The 27,990-nt window shown below is 39.1% G+C and overlaps 1 protein-coding gene across 2 annotated transcripts; it reads right to left on the bottom strand.

The window, feature by feature from the left end:
• Positions 1-487: 487 nt before the first annotated feature.
• LOC129068803 (myosin-4) lies at positions 488-26,363 on the bottom strand. Of its 2 annotated transcripts, XM_054571236.1 has the most exons (40): positions 26,315-26,363; positions 26,035-26,065; positions 24,210-24,453; positions 23,965-24,108; positions 23,695-23,851; positions 22,567-22,594; positions 21,623-21,737; positions 21,438-21,530; positions 21,237-21,300; positions 20,483-20,581; positions 20,287-20,390; positions 19,992-20,130; positions 19,659-19,777; positions 19,420-19,569; positions 17,350-17,520; positions 16,251-16,560; positions 16,087-16,157; positions 14,544-14,631; positions 14,344-14,461; positions 13,934-14,057; positions 13,711-13,847; positions 13,358-13,613; positions 11,019-11,261; positions 10,752-10,928; positions 9,779-9,924; positions 9,609-9,699; positions 9,133-9,522; positions 8,444-8,570; positions 6,257-6,375; positions 5,914-6,110; positions 4,480-4,663; positions 4,046-4,211; positions 3,832-3,956; positions 3,130-3,438; positions 2,841-3,044; positions 2,406-2,531; positions 2,149-2,319; positions 1,766-1,870; positions 1,552-1,647; positions 488-749 (listed from the first exon to the last, which is right to left on the bottom strand). In XM_054571236.1, the coding sequence occupies exons 3-40, from the start codon at positions 24,411-24,413 to the stop codon at positions 597-599; spliced, it is 5,820 nt and encodes a 1,939-aa protein (XP_054427211.1). In that variant the 5' UTR covers positions 24,414-24,453; positions 26,035-26,065; positions 26,315-26,363; the 3' UTR covers positions 488-596. The 2 variants fall into 2 exon arrangements, with proteins under 2 accessions (XP_054427211.1, XP_054427212.1); XM_054571237.1 differs by lacking the exon at positions 26,315-26,363 and having other exon boundaries at positions 24,210-24,449; positions 26,035-26,059.
• Positions 26,364-27,990: the final 1,627 nt, after the last annotated feature.

Here is a 27,990-nt window from a genome sequence, read left to right as displayed (position 1 = left end):
ACTAAACATCTGTAGGTAACAAAAAACTAACAGCCTCATATTTAAAAGGACCAGAAAAATCTAGAACGTATTTCCTCCTCAAGGGATCCTAATCTCAACTTAATAGTTCATGTCATTATAGGGGAGAGTTTGCATTTTAAATATTTTTAAGAGCCTAAACAAAGTTGTTTACTTTTTCTTTTATTTTATGTTTCACTATATTTTTATTCGGCCTGGGGATTAAGACTGTTAACTTCGTTAAGAAAAATCTGCTATTCTGGTAACTAGCTAGGGTTTTGTGAAGAGGAGTTTAACAAATCCTCTGTGTCCTGTATGGCTAAGGCCCGCCTCTAGGCGCCCCTGCTCCCCTGGGATTGACCTGGCTCCTCCTCTCACCTCTTATTTTTGCTGACCAAATCCTTCTCTGTAAGATTGAAGCAAAATATTTTTTTCTTCATTTGACGCATAAAAAGGTAAATTGACCCAGTGGGAGAAAAAGAGACACAAATTCTTTGCAAATAAATTTTTTATCTGCAAAAACTGTAAGTACAAAACAGAGTGACAAAGATTTTCACATTGTGTGCATTTCTTTGGTCACCTTTCAGCATTTGGATGAATTACTCTTCACTTATGATTTTTGTGTGAACCTCGCGGCTCTTCACCCGCAGCTTGTTGACCTGGGACTCGGCGATGTCAGCCCGCTCCTCGGCCTCTTCCAGCTCGTGCTGGAGCTTGCGGAACTTGGAGAGGTTGACGTTGGATTGTTCCTCCTGAGAATGAATGGACATGTATTTAGGAGTGAATAAAGTTCAGAATTCCTATTTTCTTATGTCAATGGATCTGGAATTCCTGTTTTCTTGTTCCACTGGTCTTTTCTTCCCTTAGTTGTTCTTTTCAGTAATATGCCATTCACCTGCTAACTCAAACCATAACTTGGTAAATTACCTTTGATTTTTTGTCTCTTACCTCCCAAGTGCAATCCTTTAGCATGCCTTGTAGTTTCTATCTTCAAAATATCTCTACTTCTCTCTGTATGCTCCACTACTATTTTAATCCAAGCCATGGGACCACCTGAAAAGCCTCCTAAACTATTTTGCTGTACCAGCCTATGTTACCCAAAAATCATTCTCCACATAGTAGCCAGAATACTTTTTTTAAAAAAAAATATAAATCAGGGCAGGACTGACCCAATGGAGTACCATTCTGTGGCTTTCCAGTGTTGCATTGCATGTAGAATAAAAGCCAGACCTCTTATTGTGACCTAGAAGACTCTGTGTTGCTCCTCCCACCCAGCTCTTCAGCTCTATCCCTACTGCAGTCTCCCTTGTTCTGTTTCTTGAACCAGACTCCTTTCCACACAAAAGCTTTGCATATGCTTTTCCCCATCTCTAGAACATTTTTCCCTGGCTCATCAAGTGGTTGGTTTCTTTTCATTCTTCAGACCTTCATTGAACCATTTCTCTTTAATCTTTCCTCATTTTACCCTTTTTCTTTCATCCCTTTAACCAAACTGACTTGGACATATGTGAGAACTAAAGGCTGCCCAGTCCCCCCAAGAGAGCCTATACTCACCGCTTCCTCAGCTTGTCTCTTGTAAGCTTTCACTTTTGCTTGCAGTTTATCTACCAGGTCCTGGAGCCTTAGTACATTTTTGCGGTCCTCCTCAGTCTGAAATAGTATTTTAAAGAGTGACTTTCTTGAAAGTAAAAATAACATCATATTTTGTTGTACATTTGATTTGTGATCCTTTGCAGACTTGGACAGAAACTTAGCTCATTTTCCTTACCTGGTAAGTGAGTTCCTTTACTCTTCTTTCATGTTTGCGTAGACCCTTGACTGTTTCAACATTGCGCTTCTGTTCACTTTCAACTTCTGCTTCGAGTTCACGTACCTGCAATAAGATGGGCATTTGAAAAACATTTATTATAATCTATTCACTGGATTTCTACTCTTCATATGGCATGTACTATATTTATTTTACTCTGCTTTATATGTAGTTTTTGATGTCCTAGCCTAATCCCTAATCCCCCCCTCTCTTATAAGTCCTCAGCAGCAACGAGTATCTCTCATTCATCTCTTCATGCCATGCAGTATTTAGTAGTGCTAGGCATTCAAAAATCATGTGTGGCATTCGAATGAGATGGAAAATATGCTGATTAGAAGACCCACCCTGGCCTCTAGTTTCTGGATCTGCTTCTTCCCGCCCTTCAGGGCCAGCTGCTCAGCCTCATCCAGACGGTGCTGCAGGTCCTTCACCGTCTGCTCCAGGTTCTTCTTCATCCGCTCCAGGTGGGCACTGGTGTCCTGCTCCTTCTTCAGCTCCTCAGCCATCATGGCTGCCTAATTAGCAAATAAATCAAGAAAATAAGGAAACCTGGTAATGGCAGGTAGCACTTGTGTATCAGTAAAACAAACGCTCATCTCACATCAGTGATGGCCTTCTTGGCCTTCTCTTCTGCGTTGCGGGCTTCCTGGACAATGTCCTCCATCTCTCCCTGGATTTGGGAAATGTCTGTCTCCAGCTTCTTCTTGGTGTTGATCAGGCTGGTGTTCTGGTTAAAATATCACATTTAGAAATATTAAGTACATGAGAGCAAAATTAGGATGCCCGCTCTTCTAATGAAACCAGAAACTAATAAATTAACTAATTAGTATTTCAGTTGGCAATGTATTTTTAAAAGGAAATCAACTCTGGATGTCAAATTTCAGATAAGCAAAAGTACTATTAATGCAAAATATTAAGTATTTTAAACTTTATCCTCTATGAAACATTATGAGTAAATTTTTAGATAGTACTATACAAGCAAGAATTTTATTTTACTTCCTCTATTTTTTACTATTCTCCTATTCTATCTACTCACCTGGGTGTGCAGGAGCTGGACACGCTCACTGGCATCCAGCAGTTCCTGCTCTGCGACTTTCCTGCTCCTCTCTGTCTGCTCCAGAGTGGCCCGCAGCTCCTCGATCTCGGCCTGCAGCAGGTTGGCTCTGCGCTCAACCATGGCCAGCTGCTCCTTCAGGTCCTCCTGGCCCCGGAGTGCGTCATCCAGGTGGATCTGCGTGTCCTGTGGCATGAACGATCATTGAGACACCTTGTTCTCAGGGCTTCGGTCACCCCAGTGCCCTGGGACCATCTCCTGAATCCCCCACCTTGAGAATGCCTTGGGTGTTCCTGTAGTTCCTCAGGGCCTCGGCCGCCATGCGGTTGGCGTGGTTCAGCTGGATTTCCATTTCATTCAGATCTCCTTCCATCTTCTTCTTGATCCTGATGGCATCATTCCTGCTCCTGATCTCAGCATCTAGCGTGCTCTGCATTGACTCCACAACTCTAATGTGGTTTCTCTTCAGCTGGTCAATTTCCTCATCCTTTTCAGCAATTTTCCTGTCAACTTCAGACTTGACTTGGTTCAGTTCCAGCTGGATGCGCAGGATCTTTCCCTCTTCATGTTCAAGTGATGCCTTAATGACAGCAAGAGGTAACATTAGTAGGGAATAAAAGCGTGTAGTATTCCAGGAATCAGAATTAGTTCCTAGTTTTGTGCTGCCATAATACATCTTTATTCCATTTTTATAGACATTTCTACAATGAGTTATTGTTGGTTTTATATACTTCTATCTCCCCAGCTAGATAGTACCCTTGAGGGCAAGTTCCTCAACTTCATCTTTGTTTTCTCAGTGTCTAGCAGTCTGTCTGACATACAATTCCATTAGTTGGAAATATGGTCAATTCTCTGTCCCCATACTTGTATGCAGAGTAAAAATTATTTGTCTTTTCTCTTGATTCACCAATTCTTGCATGCAATAGACCCTAATTTTTCTCAAAATTGTTTTAGAATATACAATAATGTCTACCTCTGCCTCCTCTAAAGCAGCCTGAAGTTCAGACTTTTCTTGCTCAATTTGCTTCTTTACTTTTTCCAGTTCATGAATACGTTTCCCTCCTTCTGCAATCTGCTCAGTGAGATCAGAAATCTCCTCTGTTGGTAAACAAAAATGTACAAATTTATTCAGTGAGGAAAAACATTCTTTTAACTCTTTTGTTAAAGAAAAGGTTAAATGTACTCACGTTGCAAATTCTTATTTTCCCGCTTCAAAGTTTCAAGTTGGTCCAAGGATTCCTCATAAGCATTCTTAATCTTGAACAGCTCTGTGCTGAGGGAGCGAGACTCCTTTTGGGAAGCTTCAAGTTCAGCATGAGTTTCTTCATACTTCTGTTTCCATTCTGCCAGGACCTGAGGGGCAAGGAATAGTCAAGAAATTTAGTGGAGAAAGTTTGATGTAATGAAACCATTTATTGTAGCAACTCTCAAACAGAGTTGAAGTATCTAGGACTGAAAAATTATGAATGAGAACAGTAAAATCCACAGGAACTCCCCACCCCATCCATGAGACAAGAGCTACTGAGAACAGCCCTCAGATAGTTGGAATAAGGCACACTGAGTAGCAGGCTATCTTTAATCATATGTTGGATGCTAAGCCAGAAACTTCTTCAGAAATTACCTTATCAAAGTTCCTCTGCTTTTTGTCCAGGGCTGCACAGGCAGCGTTAGATCTCTCCACATCGAGCATGAGGTCCTCCACTTCATTCTGGAGCCTCTGCTTTGTCTTCTCAAGGGAGGCACACTTGGCATTCACAGCTTCTACATGCTCCTCAGCGTCCTGCAGCCGCTGGGCCAGCTTCTTCCTGAGAAGTGAATTAGGGACAATAGAAGTAAATGGTCATCAGACCATTTCAGAGTGGGTACAAGGGAGTGACTTCCACAGTCAGACTCCTTAATACTTTGCTTTTCAAACTTGGTTTCTAGGTCTAGTTCTGTATTAACTCATTCTCACTCTCCTACCAACCAAATACTGAAAATTTCAATATCACTGTATTTCATAGTCTGGCTTTAAGGCAGTCATGATCAGCCTAAGCCAACATTTTGCCTTCAGGGTAGCTGGTTCAGTTCTCCTTTAGAGAATATTAATATCTACCTTGAATTACTGTTATTTACTGTTTTCTCCACTGAATTTTCATCTCCAGAGAGTAGAGTATTTTGCAAATCTTTGTGTATTCTTGTAGGCTGTCATACATATTAAGCACTCAGATGTTATCTTAACTGAATTCAAATAAAGTATACTTGATTTTGTCTAATTGCCTAATTATATCCCTTATTTCCTAGCTTTTCATAAATCCTTTAATAAGAGGCTTTCCCAAATCAATATAAACTTTGCTTTGAGAGCTTTACTAAGAATCTATTCTAAGGCATTGACTAAAACACTGTCATTCCAATGGTAGGGATGCACATTAGCTATAGACTAAATAAATAAATCTCTCCTTAAACTTTCTGTTGAATAAATAGGTCCCTTTCTGTCCAGATTCTCTCTCTTAACAGTTAAGTCTTGAACTTTTGATTGCATTCTATATTTAGTCCTTTATAAACAATTTTATTTTTATTACAGAATTTTATGTCTATTTTTAATTGTATTGTCTTTAATAATATATTCACCCTCCTCCTGCTTTTTTCAATATAGGCATATTTTCACATCTCAAAAGAAGGAGCTGTACTTTAAAGTGTAATTATTTTTTTCTCACATACTTATCACCTTGGACCGATATTTTTGTTAGTTGCTGAGAGAGAAGAGAGGCATGGGAAGTATAATTAATTCTTATTCTATCTACACTTGTATAGATAGAATGATGGCAAAATTCCCCATTTTAAAAATAATCATTCAGCTTTCTCTTGCCTTATATCCTTTTTCTTTCTACCTCTAGCTTAATTTCTTTCTTTAGACAACCTAGAGTATTTTTCTTGCTTAGTTTTATGTCCATGCATGTTTCTTTTCCTATTTTTTTATTTGTTTTGGGAGCAGTGGACACTTGCCCATGTAATAGTGGTAGCAGAAGCACTTTGTTAACAGAGATACTTCATTTTAATTAAGTTTAGAACATACTTGGCCTCCTCCAGCTCCTCTGTGCGCTGGATGGCGTCCGTCTCATACTTGGTCCTCCACTGCGCAACCTCGCTGTTGGCCTTGGACATTGCCCTCTGCAGCTCGGCCTTGGCTTCCTGCTCCTCCTCATACTGTTCCCGCAGCAGGTCACAGTCGTGGCGGGAGGACTGTAGGGCATGTGCCAGAGCACTCTTGGCCTGAGAATGTAGGGAATGGTGATTTAGTTTCATACATTTAAAGTGATATTGAGTAACTAAGTTCCTGTAGGTTACCAGAAGAAAATCTATAGAAATAGGCAGAAACAAGGACAATGACAAGAATAACACCAACAAGTAGGGCTTACCTTTATCTCCTCCTCAAGCTGCCTTTTCAGTTCTTCAATCTGTTGTGTGAATGCTTGTTTGCCCCTTGAGAGTTGGGAAACTAAAGAGTCCTTTTCATCTAGTTGGCGTGAATATTCACCTATAAGGACCAAAATCCAGAAAATCCAACTTTACTTTGGAAATCAAAGTTCTAAATTAAAAATGGAGCAGGGAAAGGGAGCTGAGTCAAAACATGATGGATATCATGGATTACAGCAAACCACCAACATCCACTTCAAGCCTAACAAGAAAATCTATGTAAATCTGAGAAGTATGGAAACTACTGGGGCAGATCATATGCTTATGAACAACACAAAGATTTTGGAAGGTATTTAAGATTATTTGATTACCATAGAAATTTTCAAGAAACATGTAAATAAATATAAGTCAAACCAATGAACATTGTCTAGGCAATAGTATTGTACTAATTTACCTTCCATTGAAAGTTGATTGAAACAAAAAATTATTCTGTAGAAAATAAGAGACTATGAGCAATTCTCTATGTAAGTAGAAGTGATATTCAAAATAAAATTGTGGAATCATTTTTATATTAAGAAATGATCAAGTATTCTTCCATTCCCCGAGGAGTTGATTTTTGGGATAACTAATCAGTTCATAAACTAAATGGCATTTAAATTGATCTCCAATTCTTTAAGCATCATAATTCAGAAAATACATTATATTATAGTAAATAGAGAGAAAAACTTTCAACACCATTTTTGAACTGCTTACCTGGAAACCTTGTCTCTACCATTTCGTAAGAATCACAACTTGCTTTTTTTTTTTTTTTTATACCACTAAATTACTAGGCACAAACATGTATTGAGGAAGAAAAACTACAAGGAGCCTTTGATTCTTTTAGAGTATAGTTTTTCTTTTTCATAAAGTGTACTTACATTTGTATAACAGTAACAAAAGCCTTACTTTGTGCTTTGTTCTAGAAAGAACAATATTTGAACGATCATGAAAAAGTAAAGTGGTTCCAACACTTTGATTTGCCTATTGATTTAATAGTTCAGATGACCTATAAATAATTTCCATTGTGCTACTTCTCTCTAGCGGATGTATAACTTTGGTCGAAAGGTGGCCAAGTAGATAGGGGGAAGAATGGATGCAGAGATTCCCCAGTTTGGATACTCAAAATGCTATGAATCTCACTTGAGTGCTCCTGGACTGGGTTGTGATCTTGAGTATTTCCCTACTTCACTGTGGTAGCAACCAGCAATTGGAAAAACCTCAGGAAAATGACTAGAGTAAGCATTCTTGAACAAGTCATTTTATCACTACCATAATTTGTCATTTTTAAAATGGGGATAACATTATAGAGGCTATTAAGAACAATAAAGTAATAAATAACTTTTGGAAGCATTTTGAAAAGTGAAAATAATATTGTGAGGATATACTTTTTTATTTAATAACTTTTTGATTAGAGCCAAATCTGCTTTAAAATGTTAAAAATAGCACAATTTACAATAGCCAAGTGCTCCAAGCAACCTAAGTGCCAATCAGTAAATGATTGGATCAAAAAACTATGGTATATTTATACAATAGAATACTACACAGCAGAAAGAAAGAAAGAGCTACTCCCCTTTGCGACCTCATGGATGGAACTAGAGAGCATTATGCTAAGTGAAATAAGCCAGGGGGTGAAAGGCAAATACCATATGATCTCACCTATAAGTAGAACCTAATCAACAAAACAAACAAGCAAGGCAAATATAACCAGCAACATTGAAAGAAAAAAGAAACCAACTGAAACAAGAGGGAAGGAGGGAGGTGGGTAAAGGGGAAGGGAAGGGGAAGGGTCAAATCAAGGAACATGTATAAAGGACACATGGACAAAGCCAAAGTGGGGAAGGATTGAGGGAGGAAGGTGGAGGTGGGTGGGACAGGGGAAAGTGGCAGCAGGTAAATGGAGACAAATGTATTTGAACAATAAAAAAAAATGTTAAAAACCCCCCAGATCTCTTTATTATAAAAAAACAAACAAAAATAGAAGAAAAAAAAGAAAGAAAGCTGTTCACGTTCATGGTCAGTAATGTGTTCTTACGAGTGGGCACCTCCAGGAAGATAATATATGATCTCAAATAAGTCAATGCAGAATTTTTCAACAAACTGAGCATCCAAGGTACATTTGTTATTCAAACCAACACTGGTAAGTGGCCCACCTGCTTCTGTCTGCAGGCGAGCCCTCTGAGCCGTCAGGTCATTGATCAGCCGCTGATGCTCATCTTCCTTTGATTTCAGTTCACTCAGTTGATCTTCTAGAGTGCGGCACATCTTTTCAAGGTTCCCCTACATTCAAAAGGTGGTAGAAGATACCTCAAGCAAGTATTTGGACCATAGAAATTTTTATTAATCCCAAGTATTACATAGGAACTTCAATTCTCATTTATTTTGAGAATCAACTATTTTCACAAACAAAAATAACAGGCCTTAGACTGTGATGAGAAGACTAACAAGATACATAGTCTATTTGTGAATTTGTCTTTACTCAATTGGCTTATCCTAATATGAGAATAATTTGATTCATCTCATGAGATTTTTTTTTTGAGAAGCACATTATTTATTCATGCTTAAAAGAAAAACAAAAAGCTTAATCAAGGCAAAGTGTTTTAAAAATCTCAAAGTGTACAGTTGAATTGTGTTTTTATATTTGAAAGAGCTTAAGTTTTCACTATTCATATTCTTGGGATATGGCTTTTCAGCCAGAAAGAGTGAGCACTTTATCCCAGTGCACCTGATTTGCCCCTCTCTCCTACCAGTCTCCTGTTTTGTCCTTCCATAGTCTCCGTTCAGTCACTAATGATTCTTGAATGGCTCAGTCACACCTGTGTTACAGAAACCATGACTGTACCTTGGCTTTGGTGACAGTCTCCATGTTACTGCTCAGGTCATCGATCTCCATCTTCATCTCACTCTTCTCCTTCTCCAGCTTCTGCTTGACGCGCTGCAGGTTGTCTATCTGCTCCCCAAGTTCAGCTACACTGTCTGCGTGCTTCTTCCTCAGGGTGGCCGCCGTGGCTTCGTGCTGCAGGGTGGCCTCCTCCAGGTCCCTGCGCATTTTCTGGAACTCGGCCTCCCTCTTCTTGTTCATCTCAATCTGGGCCGAAGTGGCGCCCCCAGCTTCTTCCAGCCGCTCGCTGATCTCCTCCAGTTCCCGCGAGAGGTCAGAGCGCTGCTTCTCTGCTTTGGCCCGAGAGGCCCGCTCTGCCTCGATTTCCTCCTCCAGCTCCTCGATGCGGGCCTGGGAGTGACATAACCAACACCAATGTGAATTCATGTCTGTTTTGATTCCTGCAATGTCTAGAAAAGGTGGAATTTATGACTTACCTGTAACTCCTTGATCTTCTTCTGCAGTTGCATCCCAAGGGCCTGTTCATCTTCAATCTTGCTTTGCAGGTTGCTCATTTCAAACTCTTTCCTGTTAGAGAAGCACTTTATGTAAGTCACGGAAATATTAATAGTAATTTCCCTATGACATTTTTGTCCTTGTTGCTTACTTTTTTAGCTTTTCATCAAGTTGCTGTTTGTCATTTTCTACATCCATTGTGGATTCTTGAGCCAATTTTAGGTCACCCTCCAGTTTCCTCTTTGCTCTTTCTAGATCCATCCGGATTTTCTTTTCTTGCTCCAGAGACCCTTCAAGCTAAAAGTTAATGATCCATGAGTACAGTTCCTGGCATGTTACCACTCTTTGTCCCAGGTTGAACTTGTAAACATTTAACTCATATGTAATTAACAAATTATTTTGACTTTTCTTTGAGTTCAACAAATTTGTTTCATCTATTTCATTTTAATTACTATTTATCTAGTCCAATGATACATCATTTAAAAGGTGAAATGTACCTTATTACCAAATTTTTACAGTAAACTACTAAGGAGACATCGTGTCTTCTCTATCTCCCTACTGGAATTCATTGTGATAAATGTTTTACCACATGGGATGAACACCACAGCAATATTCCCAAACCATGGCCTTTGTCAAGTCCTCTCTTACTCAGACATTTACAGTGGGTTCTCTATTCAATATCAGAACACGTTTTAAGCCAAATTTATTTTCCACATTTTTTTATTCAAAATCCTCTTAGTCCCTGTGAGAGGAAACCATATGGATCATCATTGTTTCTTTGCTCTTGTTACACTTCCCACTTAGAGAACCCTCTCTCTTTCAAATCTTCCCATAGCCTCTCTCCTTTCAAGCCCAGCAAAAGGCTCATTATTTTTACACAGCTTTTCCTTCCATTCTTCCCCCCAATTCTTTTTACCCTTATTACCTGTTACCACTAACTTTCTTCATTGACTTTTTTGACTTATATGTTCATCTTAGTTCTTGTAGCAGGGATAATGTCTTATACCATTTATTCATTGGAAGCCCTTGAAAATACTTATTACATCATACGAATGCAAACTCATGCTTACTTAGTTTGTTAAAAAATTTTTTTTAAATATTTTTTTACATAATGTTAGGCTTACATCATCCACTTGCTGCTCTAGCTTGATTTTGGCTTTGGTCAGGGTGTTGACTTTGTCCTCTTCTGCCTGCAGGTCATCCAGCGTCTGCTGATGGGCCTCCTGGAGGGCCTTCTTCTCCTTGGTCAGCTTGGCTATGGTTTCATCCAGGCCTGCCATCTCCTCTGTGAGGTTTTTCACCTGGAAAGTCAAGGAAGAGAATGTCTCTACTGTAAAGCAGCTTATTGGATGGTAGAACCTCTATAAAGTATAACAGAATATGTTTCATACCTTGTTCTCTGTGGCATGTTTCTCCTTTTCAACCTTGGCCAGTGTCAGCTCAAGGTCATCAATGTCTTTCTTCAGTTCTGAACATTCGTCCTCCAGTTTCCTCTTCTTGGCCGTCAGCTCAGCATTGATCTCTTCCTCATCCTCAGCTCTCTCGGTCACCTCTTTGATTTTGGCCTCAAGCTGGATTTTTGCTTTGATTAGCTGATCACATCTTTCTTCTGCATCAGCCAAGCTATCTGCTTCCTGACGAAGAACAATAGACACATTTATATTTTAGTTATCTACATATTTTCAGATGTTATCAGTATGTTGAAACCAAAAACTTAAATTGTGTTTTAAAACCTTAGGTTTTTTATTAGCTTTCCATCATTTAGGAAATATTTATCAGACACTAACAACACTGAAGATAAAATTTAAAAAGTTTAAGTCATGGTTCCTGGTAAATTATGACACAATTTTATTTTAAATGATGGGGTTCAGGGTACACTGTCTCAAAATATGGTACTTTGGCATATTGAAAATCTTAAGCTGAAGGAGTTTGAGAAAATGGCAGGACAAGGAAGGTCACTCTGATCTCATCCCCTCACCTTTTTTTTCCCCTAAAATAGGTCATAAAACTCCCATATGAATGGCATCCTCTCTGTACTAGGAGGAAGGGAGATATTCTTATCACTAGAGATGGATACTAGAATTGAGGATGTAATGGCTATATAAACAAACATTATTACACTGACCCTTATCTTTCTAGTTCTTCACCATTGACTACCTTTAACATAAACCCCTGTATCTTTTCAATTTTTTACAAATTTATTGTTTCTTTTTCTGAAATGTATCAAATCTTCCTGCTTCAGTCACTTTTTCGGATCTTCTTGTGAAGGCTCCAAAGTATATGCAAAAATTAACAAAATTCATATGATTTTCTCCTGTTAATCTGTCTTTGTCAGTTTAATTTTCAGACCAGCCAGGGTTAAGGAAAATTTTTTTTCCTCTACATGTAATGTGTTGGTATATAATTTCAAATCATTTTTTTTTTTTACATTTTATTCCCAGAAAAATTTAGTATATGAAAAACAAACAAAATTATTTGGTATCTATCAGGTTGCTAAGAGGGTGGGGTAATATCAGGAAAAGTGACTTAAAAGGGAGACATGTCCTGCAGTGACAGAGTAGCTGAGAACTAAAGGGAGAACCTGGAAGAACTAAGGGGAACAGAGCATGGTAGAGCTGATTCTTAGAGAAGTAGTAAGTAAGCACATTTCTCATGGGAAGAGACAGGAGTTGGACTCTAATCTTTATGAGAGCAGAGACCATGTCTCTTGCTCAGAGTTGTATAGCTTGTGTTTGGAACTTCAGCAAATATTTAATGGATAGTTCACAGAATAATGTTGAAAGGAGGTCATTCTATACTCAAAGGAAAACAGTATACTTGGATACATCATGGATAGCCCCTATAATTATCCTTTGATTTTTGAAGGTGTGATGAACCTCTCCTCAATTTAGGAAACCATGAGGTATGTAAACTATGAGAAAAGTCACGGTGCCAACCTGGGTATTTACAATTCATCTTCCTTTAAATTTTTTAGTTATGTGTTCAAAACCTATAGGTCCAATATAGAGTCCTTTCTGATTTCAGAAGGTTAGAGGATAATCTTTAATGTTTCAGTTGTTGATTTCAGTGGTAGCAACTGAAATTCTCATGTCATTTGGTCACAAAAATGGGTGAGGCTCTGATGTTTGATCAAATATTTCTTCCCAAGTCTTTGAATACTTATTGGGACATCAGAATAAGAACATCAACACTATCTGTCCTGCTTTGCATGAAAAAATGATACTACTTATAGATAGTATTGTCATTATCCTTTCAATGATCCTATTCTTTCTAGTACTAGAGAGTTTCTAAAGATAGAGTTCAGAGAGAAGTTTCCAGGGGGCCATAGATTAAACATTCAGAATATTGGTTCAAGTTGATGCATTTTCACCACAAAGTCTCCTTCCTCTTCACTGTCAATATTGTCCTTTTTTCACTACTCCTTTTTGCATTTTTAATAGGGGAAATTTTAGGCAGCAAAGATCACCTTATCTCCTGCCCATATTCTTCGAGGAGAAACAATAGTTGGAAAGGAAAAACACTTGTTTTTCCCTTCTTAACAACAAGGAATCCTATCACAGTTCTTTTTAGCAATAATTGTATATGAAATTTTATAGAACATTCTCAGGAGTTGTGAATTAGGAAAGACTGATAATTAGTTCCTTAGTTATGTGGAATCTTGACTCTCCCCTAGAATTGCTTAAATAAAATTTTAACATCAGATGACAAGAAATGGGTTTCTGACACTCACAGCTTGAACCTGGAGTTGTAGGTCATTTTTCTCTTGCATCAGAACAACCATTTTTTCTTCTAGCTCTTTCCTTTTGGCCTCAGCTTTTGCAAGGTTTTCTTTGGTCTTTTCAAATTCTTCTTTCATGTTGGCCATCTCCTTCTCTGTCTCTGCACTCTTGAGGAGGGGCTTGATCTTGAAATACAGCTTCATCCAGGGCCAGTGCTTCACATTCATGAAAGCACGGACATTGTACTGGATGCAGAAGATGGACTCTCTGTGATAGGAATAGAAATTTTCAAAGCCCAATTATAACAGGAATCAGAATTTAAAAGCCTGGCTAATGAGGTTTAGTAAAGTGTCCCTATTAATACCTTCTCTCCACCATCTTCTGGTACTCCACTCTTGCCAAAAACCCTCTACACCTGGCCTGGGTTCGGGTAATCAGCTGGGCCAGCTTGTCATCTCGCATCTCCTCTAGGAGCCCCAGAAGACCAGCCTTGAAAAAGACCTGTGTGCAGGCAGTTGTAGATCAGAAACTTTGCATCCACTTCAAAGGCACAGGGATAACATTAGGTAGACTTTAGAGACCATTACCTTGGTGTGACCAAATTTATACTGGGTGTGGTCAACGTCAATGGACCCAAGGAGCTTCTCAGAAGCCTTCTTGCTATCAATGAATTGTCCTTCAGGGATAGCACTTGCATTTAATACCTTGTATCTGTTTAACAAGTAAATAATAAAGCTAGTGTCATGAACAAGAAGTTTCCCTGCCTTACTATAGAAATGACATAGTTGTCAGGTAGTCTAACAGACACAAAAAAATCATATCTACCTCTTTATTCTCTGTATATTCAAAGAGTGTCAAACTTTTGATATGTCAGTACAGGGTCAGTTAAACTTGTTTCTCTTCAATTTTAATATAAGGTATAAATGTTTTTCTATTGAAAAATTAAAGTAAATAAGAAGAATCTGTTAAAATAATTTGTAGTGAAAAACAGTCTGACCTCTGTTTGAAGTCTGCATAAAGGATTCTGCTTGGGAATCCTTTCCTACAGATGCGGATGCCTTCCAGCACACCGTTACACCTCAGCTGGTGCAGGACAAGTTCATGCTCCATGGCCCCTAAAAGGAAGAAAACACATGCCTCATTTCCTGGTGTAAAGCAAATATACTGGAACTTGTCTGGATAGCAGAACTGTCTTACCAGGTGTTTTGGTTTCATTGGGGATGATGCACCGTACAAAGTGAGGGTGAGTGCTCCTCAGATTGGTCATCAGCTTATTAAGGTTTTCCTGTGGAATCATATGAATCTTAGTTTAAAATATATATTATTTTCATACATTTACATATGCAGACATAATCATTGTTATTCATGACATTTGTTCAATTTTTTTAATTATTAATTTTTAAATTTTGTCAATTACTGTTTACATTCAATATTATTGTATGTTATTTTCAGGTGTACAGCTTACTGGTTAGATAGTCATATACTTTACAAAGTGTTCCCCCCAATACTTCCAGTACCCATCCAGATTTGAATTTGCAAAGATTTAGCTCTGGAATTTCCACATTCCTAAAATGACCTTCTATTTCCTATTTGTGTGTGTGTGTGTGTGTGTGTGTGTGTGTGTGTATTTCTACTAGGTGTTGAAGCGTTGTTCACCGCTGTTGAATAGGATAGTATGTCTTGTAAACTTAATAATATACTCGTATGGAAATACTCTACCCACACTCTTTTGCCTGGATATGTGGTATGGTTTTACAAATAATTCAATGTCTTTATCCAAATTTCCACTTCTGTCTTTTTAAAAAGTTTCTTAAAAATATGTTTATTGATTTCTGAGAGAGAAAGAGAAACAACAATATGGGAGAGAAACATCAATTGGTCCCATATGCACCTCGACCAGGGATCAAACCCGCAACCTAGGTATGTGTCCTGACTGGGAATCAATCTCCCAACCCTTTGATGTATGTGATGACGCTCCAACCAATTGAGCCACACCAGCCAGGGATCCATTTCTTTCTTTACCTGACTTTCAGTTGTATCTGCTCCCCTATCACAATCTCATTCCTTATCATAGTTAGACAGCTGTGTCCTCCTTCTGGTTCCATAGAAAATGGCCTTAAAATGCCTTATTCTTGGAATTGACAGAAAACTGATAGCTATGTTACCAAGTATGAGATGTTTTCCAAGGAAAGCCTGGCTTTTCAGAATAACTAGAGCTTTAGTTTTTTACAGATTGGATTGTCAAAAGTAAATTTTCCTTAAAGGACTATTTCTTATCCCATCTGGTTCTTTTTTAGATCAGCTTCCCATCCCTACCATTATTCTATATTCATCCTTTGAAACCTACTCATTTCAGTTCTATACCAAGATACACCTAAGCACTTACATAATTTGGAGGTTCCCAAAAATCTCAAGCCAATCTATCCCAATAGAAACTCTTAAGTGTCAGATGACCTAATTTCCTGGCCCACAAATTGAATTTTACCATCTTATACTGATTTCTGCAATTCACTCTCATCCCTCCTGAGGCCTGTGTCTCCTGTTACACTAAGTATCTCTTCCAACCTACCGCAAACCTCCCTCAGACTCAGTTCTATCACTACCTGCTGACCTATCTCCTTGAGTCACATCCAGTTCTAGAATCCTTGCAAAGTTACCTTCCCCACACAATAAACCCTTCCCCACACAATAAAGAAAACCTTAATTTCCTGCATGTAATTAGAGAAAATGAAATGTGTACCCTGAAGAGAGCAGATACAGTCTGGAAGGAAGAACCCTTCTTCTTGCCGCCTTTCTTTCCACCACCAGCCTCTGAGGATAGAGAAAACACAAGCAGTCATAGTGCAGGCTCTCTCAGTTTATGTTTTATACATTCATTAAAAAATAAATTCTATTGATAATTACCTGCTTCAGCAGCTGCTGCCCCAGAGAAGAGGTACGCTAAAGTTTTGAGTGACGACTTCTGGTACAGCCCGACCACAGTCTCATTCAGTGGGTCCTTGTTCTTGTCAAGCCAGCCCGCAATGTTGTAGTCCACGGTGCCCGCATAGTGCACCAGTGAGAAGTGGGCCTCAGCCTTGCCTTTGGCTGGCTTGGGCTTCTGGAAGTTGTTGGACTTGCCCAGGTGCTGTTCATATAGCTTGTTCTTGAAGGAGGTGTCTGTGGCCTTGGGGAACATGCACTCCTCTTCCAGGATGGAGAAAATGCCCATAGGCTAGAAGGAGCACAACAGGCTACACCTCAGTATTTAATGCTAGTGTATTCCAATGACTCCATTGTCTGCAGGAGCCAAAGGCGACCTCTTTGGTGCTGTTGCTCTGTTCCTGAGAGTACTGGACTGTAAGTACTGAGAGAGCAAGGCTCTCAGCCTGTTTGGTGCAATGATGGACTAGTGCTAGACATATAGTAGGTGCTTAACTAATATTTGTTGAATAAAAGTACATGGAATGAAATGTGTATATAAATGTAGCTCGCTTTTAGCAATAGGTTTACAAAAATGTAGTTATGTACATGGACATAAAGTAATATGAGTAATACTTCAAGCAATCATATCTGGATTTCTTAGTGGCCACTTCCTTCCAATATGACCAGACTCAAAACACTATGGAATTCCTTTTTTTAAAGTTAATGTTACCTGCTGCTTTCATAATAACATTCCAAGTGCCCCAGTGCTCTAGTGTCCCTCCTCCATGGGTCTTTGGACAAACCAAAGAGATATGAAATGCCACCGTCCCCGCTGTCCCTGCTGCTCCCCCCGCATCACATTCTTGGGAATAACTGAGCCCTGGGATCTTAACCACCCCCATGTCTCTCTAGGTGTCTAAACAGCTTCTGGGTTTTCCAAACACTTGGGCTTTGTGCACAAGGGGATTTGACCCTCTGAGGGCTCACAGCCTGTGAGTGTGGAGTGAGGGGCAACAACGTCTTAGCAGGACAGAGAGCGAAGAGGTGGTAGTCCCAACTAAAGAGGAGCTGTCTCTGGGGAGTACAATGACTTCTTTACCTTCTCGATGAGCTCGATGCAGGCAGCCAGGTCCATCCCGAAGTCAATGAACTCCCACTCGATGCCTTCCTTCTTGTACTCCTCCTGCTCCAGCACGAACATGTGGTGGTTGAAAAACTGTTGCAGTTTCTCATTGGTGAAGTTGATGCACAACTGCTCCAGGCTGTTGAACTAAATTAGTAGAAAGTACAAATTGACATTCATTTTATAATAAAATCTTCTATTTGATAGGGGCTTTTCTTAGTTGGCTAGTTTAACTGCCCTCTTAGGGTGGTGTGGCTTCATCCTGCCAGCAGCAAAACCCACTCTCCCTCCTGCCTGCCTTGCTGCTGTGGGCTAGGACGTGTCACCGCCCTTGTTGGAAATGTCTCTTAAACAGGAATAAACAGAGTCTGAATGATGCTACCCAGTTACATCATTCAGATGCAGTAAAACAGTTACGTGGTTTTCACAATATCTATTTTTTATAGTTAGAGGTTTCTTAGTAATTTATGTCTATGATTATGTTTTATAACTAGCTAAGATTGATCCCTGTGAGCCACTATGGTCTGTATTCATAGTTGTTATTAATAATAAGAATAAAAATTCAACAACTAACATTTGTTGAACATTTACTATATTCTAGACACTGTGGTAAGTGCTTATATAAATCACTGCATTTAGTCCTCACAGCTTCCTGTTTAAGGTGGTAGTATTTGCCGTGTCATGGATGAGGAAACACTATTGGAGAGGTTTTGTAACCTGAGCAGGATCCTGCTAGTAAGGGGCATGGCTGGGACTCCAATGCTTTGACAGCGGAGCCACTGTTTTTACTCAGTATTAGAACTCGAGTTCTGCTCTGTGTTACTATTCAGGATGCCTAGATCTAAAAGAAATTGTGAATGCATGTGTCTAGGAACAGTGTCACCATACACAGAAGCCAAAGGGATTTTACCACACATATGAACCTTGCTAACATGATGCTAAGTGAAAGAAGCCAGTCATAAAAGACCATGTATTGCAGGAGGGGGCAAGGGAAAGTGGTGGGGGGTAGGCAGAGACAAATGTATTTGAAAAAATAAATTTAAAAAAAAAGATTCGTGGTCATCAAGGGCTGGGGGACAGGGAAGTGAGGAATGACTTAATGGGGAGTGGGTTTCTTGTTGGGGTGATGAAATGTTTTAAAATCACTTGTCATGATGGCTGCACATATCTGTAAATACATTCAAAACCATTGAGTTAAGTAGGTAAATTTTATGGTATGTGAATTATATCTCAATAAATCTGCTATTAAAAAGCTCAAAAGACATCGTAAGTATGCACTGTTGCTAGTTTTTTTTATTTGAAGAAAGCATGAATTGCTCTTCTTCCTGCTTAGTGCCAGATTATTCCTTTCTTCCCATGTGGGCTTGGGAGTTTCTGGAATTGTCCTTGTCCCTAAAACTCAGAAAGATTCCTCCAGTGTCTATCAGTCAACTCATAAGAAAAGGTGTAGAAATGCAACTTGTGCATCAGACACATCTGTCAGGTAGAGGGCTTTGGTACCCTTGTTTTCTAAGTTGTATGTATGGTTCCAATTTGAGTTACTTTACAATGCCACGTCCATCCTCTACACCTGGATAGTTCAGGGCAGATAGGAATCTTGAAGTCTTTCTTTGAATTTGTCATTGCTTCCCCCACTGTTATCTTTGTCACTCTTATCACCTTCTTTATCTTTTATTAAGTACTATATGCTTGGGGTACGTGCTTAGGGCTTTAAATACAGAACTCTACTAGCTGGCAGAATGGTCCAGAAGTAAGTGTGCTATTTGGAGTGCTAGGTGATGTAATTATAGGTCCTAGTTGAATTTGCCTTGTGATTGGTCCAATACCATTCCCATTACCCAAGTTTACATAGTTAGGAATTGACAGAGGTGAAGTTTGAGTCCAGATCTGTCTTATTCCAAAGTTCCTGCCCTTTTATGGGCTTCTGATCTTCTTTCACATGTCTATTTAGTTTAGAGGACAGCTATTTTTCCTAGACCTTTTCCAATATTGATTGTAGCACCATGATTTGTAAATTTCCTGGCTACAAAGTTTCTGTTAACTCACATCAAAGATCTCAAAGCCAGCAATGTCCAACACCCCAATGAAGTATTGTCTGGGCTGCTTAGTGTCCAGCTGCTGGTTGATGCGGGTGACCATCCACAAGAACATCTTCTCATAGACAGCTTTGGCCAGAGCACCCACTGAGTTGTATACCTTCAAAGGCATAGAAATAACAGTTGGCATTCTTAAATATATGACGTGAGGTTTAGGATGTGTGTCATTCATTGGAGTCATGTGCTTACCTGTTGTACAGTCTGGCCTTTGGTGACGTACTCGTTACCGACCTTGACCCTGGGGTAGCAGAGGGCTTTGAGCAGGTCAGCAGAGTTCAGACCCTGGAGATAGGCTGCCTTGTCAGCAACTGTAGAGACACAATTCAGGTACCCAGCGTGACCTACTGTGCGCCCACATTTCACAAGGGGAGAGTAATTGGTGAATCACTTTATAGAAGGTCTCTGTGGGGATGAACTTGTGCACGTTCATCAAAAGCTCTGCTCTAAAGGAGACACGGGTTTGGCATGGGTTTCTGTTGCCTAGATTCTCCCATTAAACACAGATGGAGCTCCATTTGGTACCTTCAGTGCCGTCTGGCTCAGCTTGCTCCTCACGCTGCTTTTGCTTGAATTTCATGTTCCCATAATGCATTACTGCCCCTGTGAGCTTATAGATGGATACTCTCTCATCAGAAGTGAAGCCCAGGATGTCAATGGCACTCTGCCAGGACAAAGGAGGATAGAAAAGTTAGGGCAGAAGACACTAATTTATTTAGGAGAATTTATACTATCTCCTTAACCACACACCTACAGCAGGTCACTATTGTCATTCCCATACATAATGGATTTTTAAAATGTGTGTGTGTGTGTGACTTACATCTGTGGCCATCAGCTCTTCCTGGTCATCAATGCTGGGGACTGTGATCTCCCCTTGGCTGACGAAGGCATAGTCATATGGGTTGGTGGTGATCAGGAGCATTTCTGGGCACACAGAATTCAGGAGATACATTTTACATTGGAAGATATTAATGAAATGATTAAACCCTAGCTTACAAATGTATGTTCTTTCTTACCAATTAGATCTGGCTTCTTGTTAGACATGATCTGATAAAAAATATGGTAACTTCTTTCTGCCTTCAGCTGGAAAGTAACTCTAGACTTCTCCAGAAGGTCTGCAATGCAAAGTAGACATTGGATTATGGGGAAATTGTAAAGTTTCTGGAGTGGCTTTGTCACTTGGGGTCATTAGCTACATTTCATTGGCCCCCTGAGATTTCAGCTGAATGTTCCCATGGGGTACCACATACTACATCTCTACCATGGCAGTTGCTCTTCCCATCTCTAGAAAGAAACTAAAGCATGCTGGCCCAAAGCATATTCATTTCTCATACAGAAGACCCTTGATATATGAAATGTAATTGGTTCTTGATAACCTCTCCCTCCCCCAGTCTCTTCTGATTTTATAATAGAGGGAATACAAAAAGCAAAATTTGTCAAGGCTCTGACTAGGAAGTAATCACACTCAACCCAGAGGCAACTCATTTAACACTAGTGTTAGTTTTTTTCTTAGGAAGATTTGAAACTAATTCTGAGGCTGGAATAATTCAGACAAGCCAACAGCTCCTGGCAGTTCCCACAGATTCATTAGCTCATGACTGACATGGATAAAGCACACTGTGGACTCTGGGTAAGATTGGCATTAACCGTGGGCACGTTTGGCAGCAGACTGGTGTTTCACAGGCTCCAGGCTCAGTGGGAGCTGCAAGATGTTCATCCAAACCATCATTTGTCATCCTTGGATTCCATCTAGGCGGTCCTGTTACTCACATGTTTCAATATCAGCAGAAGCCAGCTTCCCCGTGGTCCCAAAGTGGATCCTGATGAATTTACCCTTGCAAGTGAAAAAGATGTTGTTATGTACAAAGCTTGGAGCACACAAGAGAGACAAGATTGCAATAATAATCGTTCAGACATGCTTTCTCTGGCATTTAAGGGCTGAGAAAACCCTTCTGTGATTAAGACACTTACAAAGCGAGAAGAGTTGTCATTCCTCACGGTCTTGGCATTGCCAAAGGCCTCCAGTAGGGGGTTGGCACTGATGATTTGATCTTCCAGAGTCCCCTGCAAAGACGGGAGCAGTGCTCACATCTGAGGCTCCAGACTTCCCGAGAGCCCCGGCAGCCTTGATTCTGACTCTGGCCCCTCAGACTCACCTGCATTTTACCAGCAGTAGCTTCCTCCTTCTTTTTCTCCCCAGTAACTGCAATTGTTGCAAAGTACTGGATGACACGCTTAGTGTTCACAGTCTTCCCTGCACCAGATTCTCCGCTGTCAAACAGGACCAAACATGTGAGAAATTAAGTCATGTGACAAATGAAACTATCACAATCAGCACTTACTACCTATGCAGCCATTTTTCCATGTCTTTGTCATAATCTCCTAGATCTTTTTCTATAGCTTATTACTCCTATTGCTTATCACTGACAAGATATAGGGAAATTCATTAATTATTTATGTAACACATATTTCTTTTTTTTAATTTTATTTTAATTTATTCTTTCAAATACATTTGTCTCTGCCTACCCCCCACAACACATATTTCTTTAGATCTTCAAATATGCCAGAATTTCTTCTAGGTGCTCAGGCCTGGGCTTGAGAGGTCCAAAATGTAACCACTTAACAACTAGGTAGGAAATTAAACAATTAGTTAAAAACTATGAAACAAAGCAAGTGTTCTTCATTTTCATTAGACCCAAGACATGGCTCAAGTTAGGTCTTTGAAGGACTAGACATTCCTCAAGTAGTTCTTAAAAATGAACCACTGGTACATTCCCAAACTGCTTAACCTCCAGGAGGCTATGTGTTGCTCTCTGCCCTGTACCAGGTTTGGGTATGTTCAGGAATGGGTTTTATATCTCCTACTCTCAGGTTAGTCCTGTGGTACTTTCAAGACTAGATGAGCAAATGTTGTAACTTGCAGCATTGTCACTTTACATTCTGATACAATCTAAAGCCTACAATACAGTGAAAACAACATCTAGTTTTTGGCTGATTATTCCTTTGCTTTAGTATGTGGACATTAACTAATTTCTTCTTTTATTTTTTATTTTCCCAGTGTGAATAAAATATTAATAAGACTCAGAATAGTAATACATACGTGATTAAGATAGACTGATTCTCCCGATCTGGAAAAAAAAGAAACCCAAAAGATAACAGTGGCCAAACAGCATATATACCAGTTATACAAACAAAATTTTCTATAGGGAAACACTTTTGGCACTGTGTATAAATATCATATCCAATGGAGTTTTTAACACATTATGGTGAAGTTACATATGATGTTATTCTTAAGCCTCTTAACTTGAGGAACAAAAAAATCAAATGTTGTCATCTCTTAAATTCCTTAAGCCCCCACAGGAAGTGTGTCCTTCTAGCTTAAAATAAAGAACAGTATTCTCCAAAGGCAGACATATTCCCTAGTTGTGATGTGTAGATTTCAATGTCATGCTGAGTGCTCATTAATGCATATAACTGAAAAATGAATAATTTGCTGAAGTTTTGGACTGTAGTTTAGTAGGCTAAAATAGTATTAATCACGCAAAGGTTGAGATTTACTTTCTAAATTGATCAGTTGGCCACCAACCCCCCCCCACACACACACACCCCACTATGTCTCATGGCCACAGACTGCAACCTTAACTCTAATCAGTCTTCCCAAAAATCTTACATTGGGTCAAAGAAAGCAGGTGAAAGAAGGTGATGTAATCAGAATATAATCTTTAAGGAGGGGAATAACAACTTCTGCATATATACCTGTAGCCTTTATAAACCATTTAATTCAAAGAGGAGATATCCGAAATGAGCTCTGATGGCTTAAAGGGATAAAAGTACCTCTAAAATATCTAATTCATAATCAACTAGAGACTTAGGCACCAAAATGATAGAAGACATTTATTATTTCTACTCCGACAATACAATTCAGTTATTACTTAATCTTACTCTTGTTACTTAAGTATATAAAATAAATTATGTTTTTCCAAACAGAGAGACTAAACAAACTTAATAAGGATGGAGGAGGAGCATGCTCTGGTAGTCAAGAAGTTAGAATCAGGAGAACTGAGTTTTAGTCTCCACTTTGACAGTATCTACCTTTCTGTGTTTTAGTCACCTTTTCTGCACAACTAGGAGGTTGGATTAGATTATTTCCAAAGGTCTTTTTAGCTTTAACATTTTGTGATTATATAGGTGGTAAAATAATTATATGAAAGACAGTTGAACTACTCACCAGTCAGCATGAACTGATAGGCATTGTCAGAGATGGAGAAGATGTGGGGCGGGGCCTCCTGGCGCTTTTTGCCTCGGTAGGCAGTCACCACCTCTGCATTATACACCGGCAGCCACTTGTAGGGGTTGACGGTGACACAGAACAGGCCTGAGTAGGTCTATAGCAAAAAGGAAAAAATATATATAATTATTTTATAGGGATATTAATAATTACTATTTTTCAAAAATACTAGCTACCTGTATGAGCAGAAGGCCATGAGAATGAACTCACGTAGATCATCCAGGCTGCATAACGCTCTTTGAGGTTGTACAGCACAGCAGGCTCATGCAGGTGAGTCATCATGGCCATGTCCTCGATCTTGTCATATTTTGGAGGGTTCATGGGGTAGACTTGGTCATCTTTCACAGTTACAGTCTGTCAAGTCAAATGAGAGAGGCCAGGTGAAAAAAATGTAATGTCAGTTCACCTAACCCAAAATGAAGCACGATCTAATTGGGTCCAGATGTGTTACTCACAGCTCCACCTTCAGTCTTGACTGTCACCTTCCCCGATTCCCTGCTCTGCACTGTTGCCTTCACAAAGGATTCCTTAGGATCCACCACAAAGACTGATGATTTGGCATCAAAGGGCTTGTTCTGGGCCTCGATTCGCTCCTTTTCAGACTTTCGGAGGTAAGGAGCAGCCTCCCCAAAAATAGCCATCTCGGAGTCGGAACTCATGGCTGCAGGTTATTGATGGCAGCCCAGCTGAAGACTCTGCCTGGCAGAAGGAAAAAAGATATTATGGACATTCAGAAACTGGACCATTATTAGATTTACATTGAAAAAAATAAAACATTACATGATTTTCTAATTACTTTGTTGTACATCTAAAACTAATTCAGAAAAATATTGAATGTAAACTGTAAATTAAAAATTAAAAAATAATAAAATTAAAAAAGAAAAAGGAAAGAAAAATAAGAGATTCTTTATTCACGGACCTGTTCAGTGCTTAGTGTTGCCCTGAGTGTGACCACCTTCCTGGCTTGGCTAGAGGTGAAATGTCAGGGCTCGTGCTCCGTGCCAGTGCTGACAGACACTCTATTATGCATTTGGAAAGAGACTATTGTAACCTGGCTCACCTACTGTATGATATTGTAGTTGCTTTCCGAGTTTCGTTGGTTATGTATCTTAACTTATACAGCTGCCTGTTAGGGGCTTATGCAGAACACAAGACCAGGACGGTGGCAGGAGTTCTCCATCTCTCACTTATGGTTCTTATCTTCCAGTTGGATTATGAGTGCCTTGCAGGCAGGGGAACTTTTCCCTCTATGGCATCGTTCACACCTCTTAGAACACAGGTTAGATACAGCCAATAGCTCAGAGCTGGCTTTGTGAATAAAAATAACAAAAGGAATGTGTTGCTAAAATTGTAGGAGCTATTTTGTATATGGTGAAAATCTTTTCCTCATAGATTCAGATTTTCAAAGACTATCTAATAAAGGAAAGCAAAAACCTGAGGGCATTTTTTATAAATATATGCTATTATTCACCACTTTCTCTAGTTTCTGTATTATAATTTTGACAAACTCAGCCTTTTCACCTGTCTTTAGTATTTCTCCAAGACTTATTATAAAATGTTATTATCTATATTTTCTTGCTGTATTTACTAATATTACAAAAAAATTCACAAAATGTTTTTCAAAGTTTGTCTTTTGCAACTTTAACATTCATTAATCTTGTCAGTTGTGATCATAGGTAATAATAAACTTATCTTTTCCAGGAAAACTTTAAGTATTCAGGCAAATGTCCACATTTTTCCACTCAAACTACAGTGATTGGAATGACACAATTAAAAGGCTTTGTCTTGCTGAAAATGCTTGTAATCACTTTCCATATCATATTTTTTTTAATTTCCATTTTACAGATTGTGAAACAACATTCAGATTTAAGTTGCTTTCCAAGCAAAGATTCAATCCATTCAGATAGCACCTCAAGGTTTTTTATGTTATATACTGCTGAGTAAAAGCTATAGTATAGGGAATTTAAATTTTCTCTATAAATTAATAACACTGAAATGTATTGTGTGGTGTAATTCAATTATTTAAAAGACAAACTGCAATGTTGCAAATAGAAAAAATTATGTATGAAACTCCTGAACACTCTGAGAAAGCATTTTCACATGTGATAAAGGACATAAATGCATAAGAACCAGTTTCTAACACCCCCTCAGAATTTTTCAAGGGAAGCATGGTCAGCCATAGATTGAAATGCTTTCATTTTCTAACCCCCTGAGCACTCCCCAAGCCACCACAGAAGATTTCTCACACTTTGTGAGGAATGAGAAAAAGCAGTCTCTTACCTTAGAACTGCAACCTTGAAGTGGGTCAGAACTGTAAGAAAAAGGACAAATTTCTTCTGAATTAAATTCTAACAATTCCCAATAATAGCATGCGTAATTCTTAACTGAGGACCAGGAAATGGCTGGGAGCACTGAAACATCTAATTAAAATTGCTCTGGAGTAAGTTGGTGCCTCATGGCAGAGCTGCCAGGGGCCATGGGAGCCAGGATGTTTGGCACGCGTGAAGGCAGCCAGACATCCCTTACTGTCCCTCAGACAGAGCCCTGTCCTCACACTTACCTTGAAGCTTTATGAGGAAAGACAAGCCATACTCATTCCAAGGGTACTTTTATAGGATCAAATATGGAAAACACGTAGTCTCCTCCTCTTTCTTAAAACATTTTTGGCAAAACATGTTTTTGGCAATGAAGGTCTCCAAGCATTAATTCCCTTCATATTAAAGATGTTTGGATATAATTAGAAATATTTCCTCTCACATTAGGTAGAGTATATGAATCAATCTCCTATAAATAATTTGAGTCGTTGGCAATCTGAAAGTGATCTGCCTTTGGAATAATGTAAGGTGATTTTTCAAAGGCAGCTCTGTTCTGGAATCCCTGGACTTTGTTGCCTGCTGTTCTTCTGTTTCACTCAGTCAACTGTGCGAAGTCTTGTCAGCTGCCCACACAATTGAAGATATTATACTGGGGAAGGAAGTTTCTGCTTTTTACCAGAGTTGTGAAAAGATTGTTTGCTCATCTCAAGAATGTATGGTTGATTTTTCTTTTTCTTTTTCTTTTTTTTTTTTTTTTGCAATTTATTGTGTTTTTTCAAGAATGCTTGGAAATTGAATTTTAAAATTTGCTTCATGAAGAGCAGCCAGAGAGCTTCTTTTGTTTTCCCTAGTCAGTTGCCTCTCATTGTCACAAAATACCACTCCTACTTCTTCAGACTTGCTCCAAGACGGGATTGCCTCTCTGAGCTCAGATGTCCTGCTTCTCTTGTTTTGTTTTTTAATGAAAGTTGCTTGTGAAATTGTGTTTCCTCTATGAAACTCAACATAGGAAAATATTGGAAAACACAGCTTTTCTCTGTCTAAAAATGCAGCGACTATGACTTTTCTTCCTAGTAGCTACGCATGGTATATATTTCACATTTTGCTTACAAACTATCTGAAAATTGTTTTCTATTCTAATTTTTAATTTAAAAAAATTTTTTTTATTGTCTCTGTGGCCTTGAATCTATGTCAGCATGGTCTGCCTGGAAGTGACATCAACTTTGCTTAACATACCGTTTTGCAATCATTCCTGTATGATTGTACTCGTATTTCAATTGATTTAATGGAAATAAGTTGCCTTATGAAATCAGATGCCTGGAGATACTGGTTATAATGGTCACATGATAATATTAATATGAGACCATCTAATTCATATCCCTCATCTTACTTATAACACTACATAAATCCAAAGAATAGAAGAAAATCTTCACAAATCACACAGTAATCTAGGTCCTGGTCACCTGGAGCAGGTTAAAGCCATCAGAAAGTGTCTTAAAGGAGACATTCTTCTGAGAGGGGCTTCCCTAGCCCACTCTTAGCCTGCACTGTTACCACAGGTCATCATTTTATTTTCTTACACATCTGTTTTCTTTATTGGACATCTGGAAAATGTGGGAAATGATTCTCTGGAAAAGAAAACATTTTCATAATGTTGTCAATAGGATTTGATCAGAATTGTATGAGTCTTTTGCCCTGCCCTGGATAGATTTTTTCAGAAAGTAGAAAGTAAAACATCACTTTTGGTCGTTATTGCCATACTATGAGGCACATAAGCATTTACAGGTCATGTGGGAACAAAATGAAAGATGGGCCAGTGCAGTGAGAAGGGCAGTTCCACACCCTTCCTAAGGCCAGTGTGGCACTGTGAAACCTAATTACCTGTCAAACTGCTCCGACACACCCAATTTAAGTTATTGTC

The sequence above is a fragment of the Pteronotus mesoamericanus genome, unplaced genomic scaffold (genome assembly GCF_021234165.1).
Source record: "Pteronotus mesoamericanus isolate MK-2021 breed Mesoamerican mustached bat unplaced genomic scaffold, CSHL_Meso_final contig_22, whole genome shotgun sequence".
NCBI classification, from domain to species: Eukaryota; Metazoa; Chordata; class Mammalia; order Chiroptera; family Mormoopidae; genus Pteronotus; species Pteronotus mesoamericanus.
Note: the sequence above shows the minus strand (reverse complement) of the source record. Positions and strands in the feature narration are given on the sequence as shown.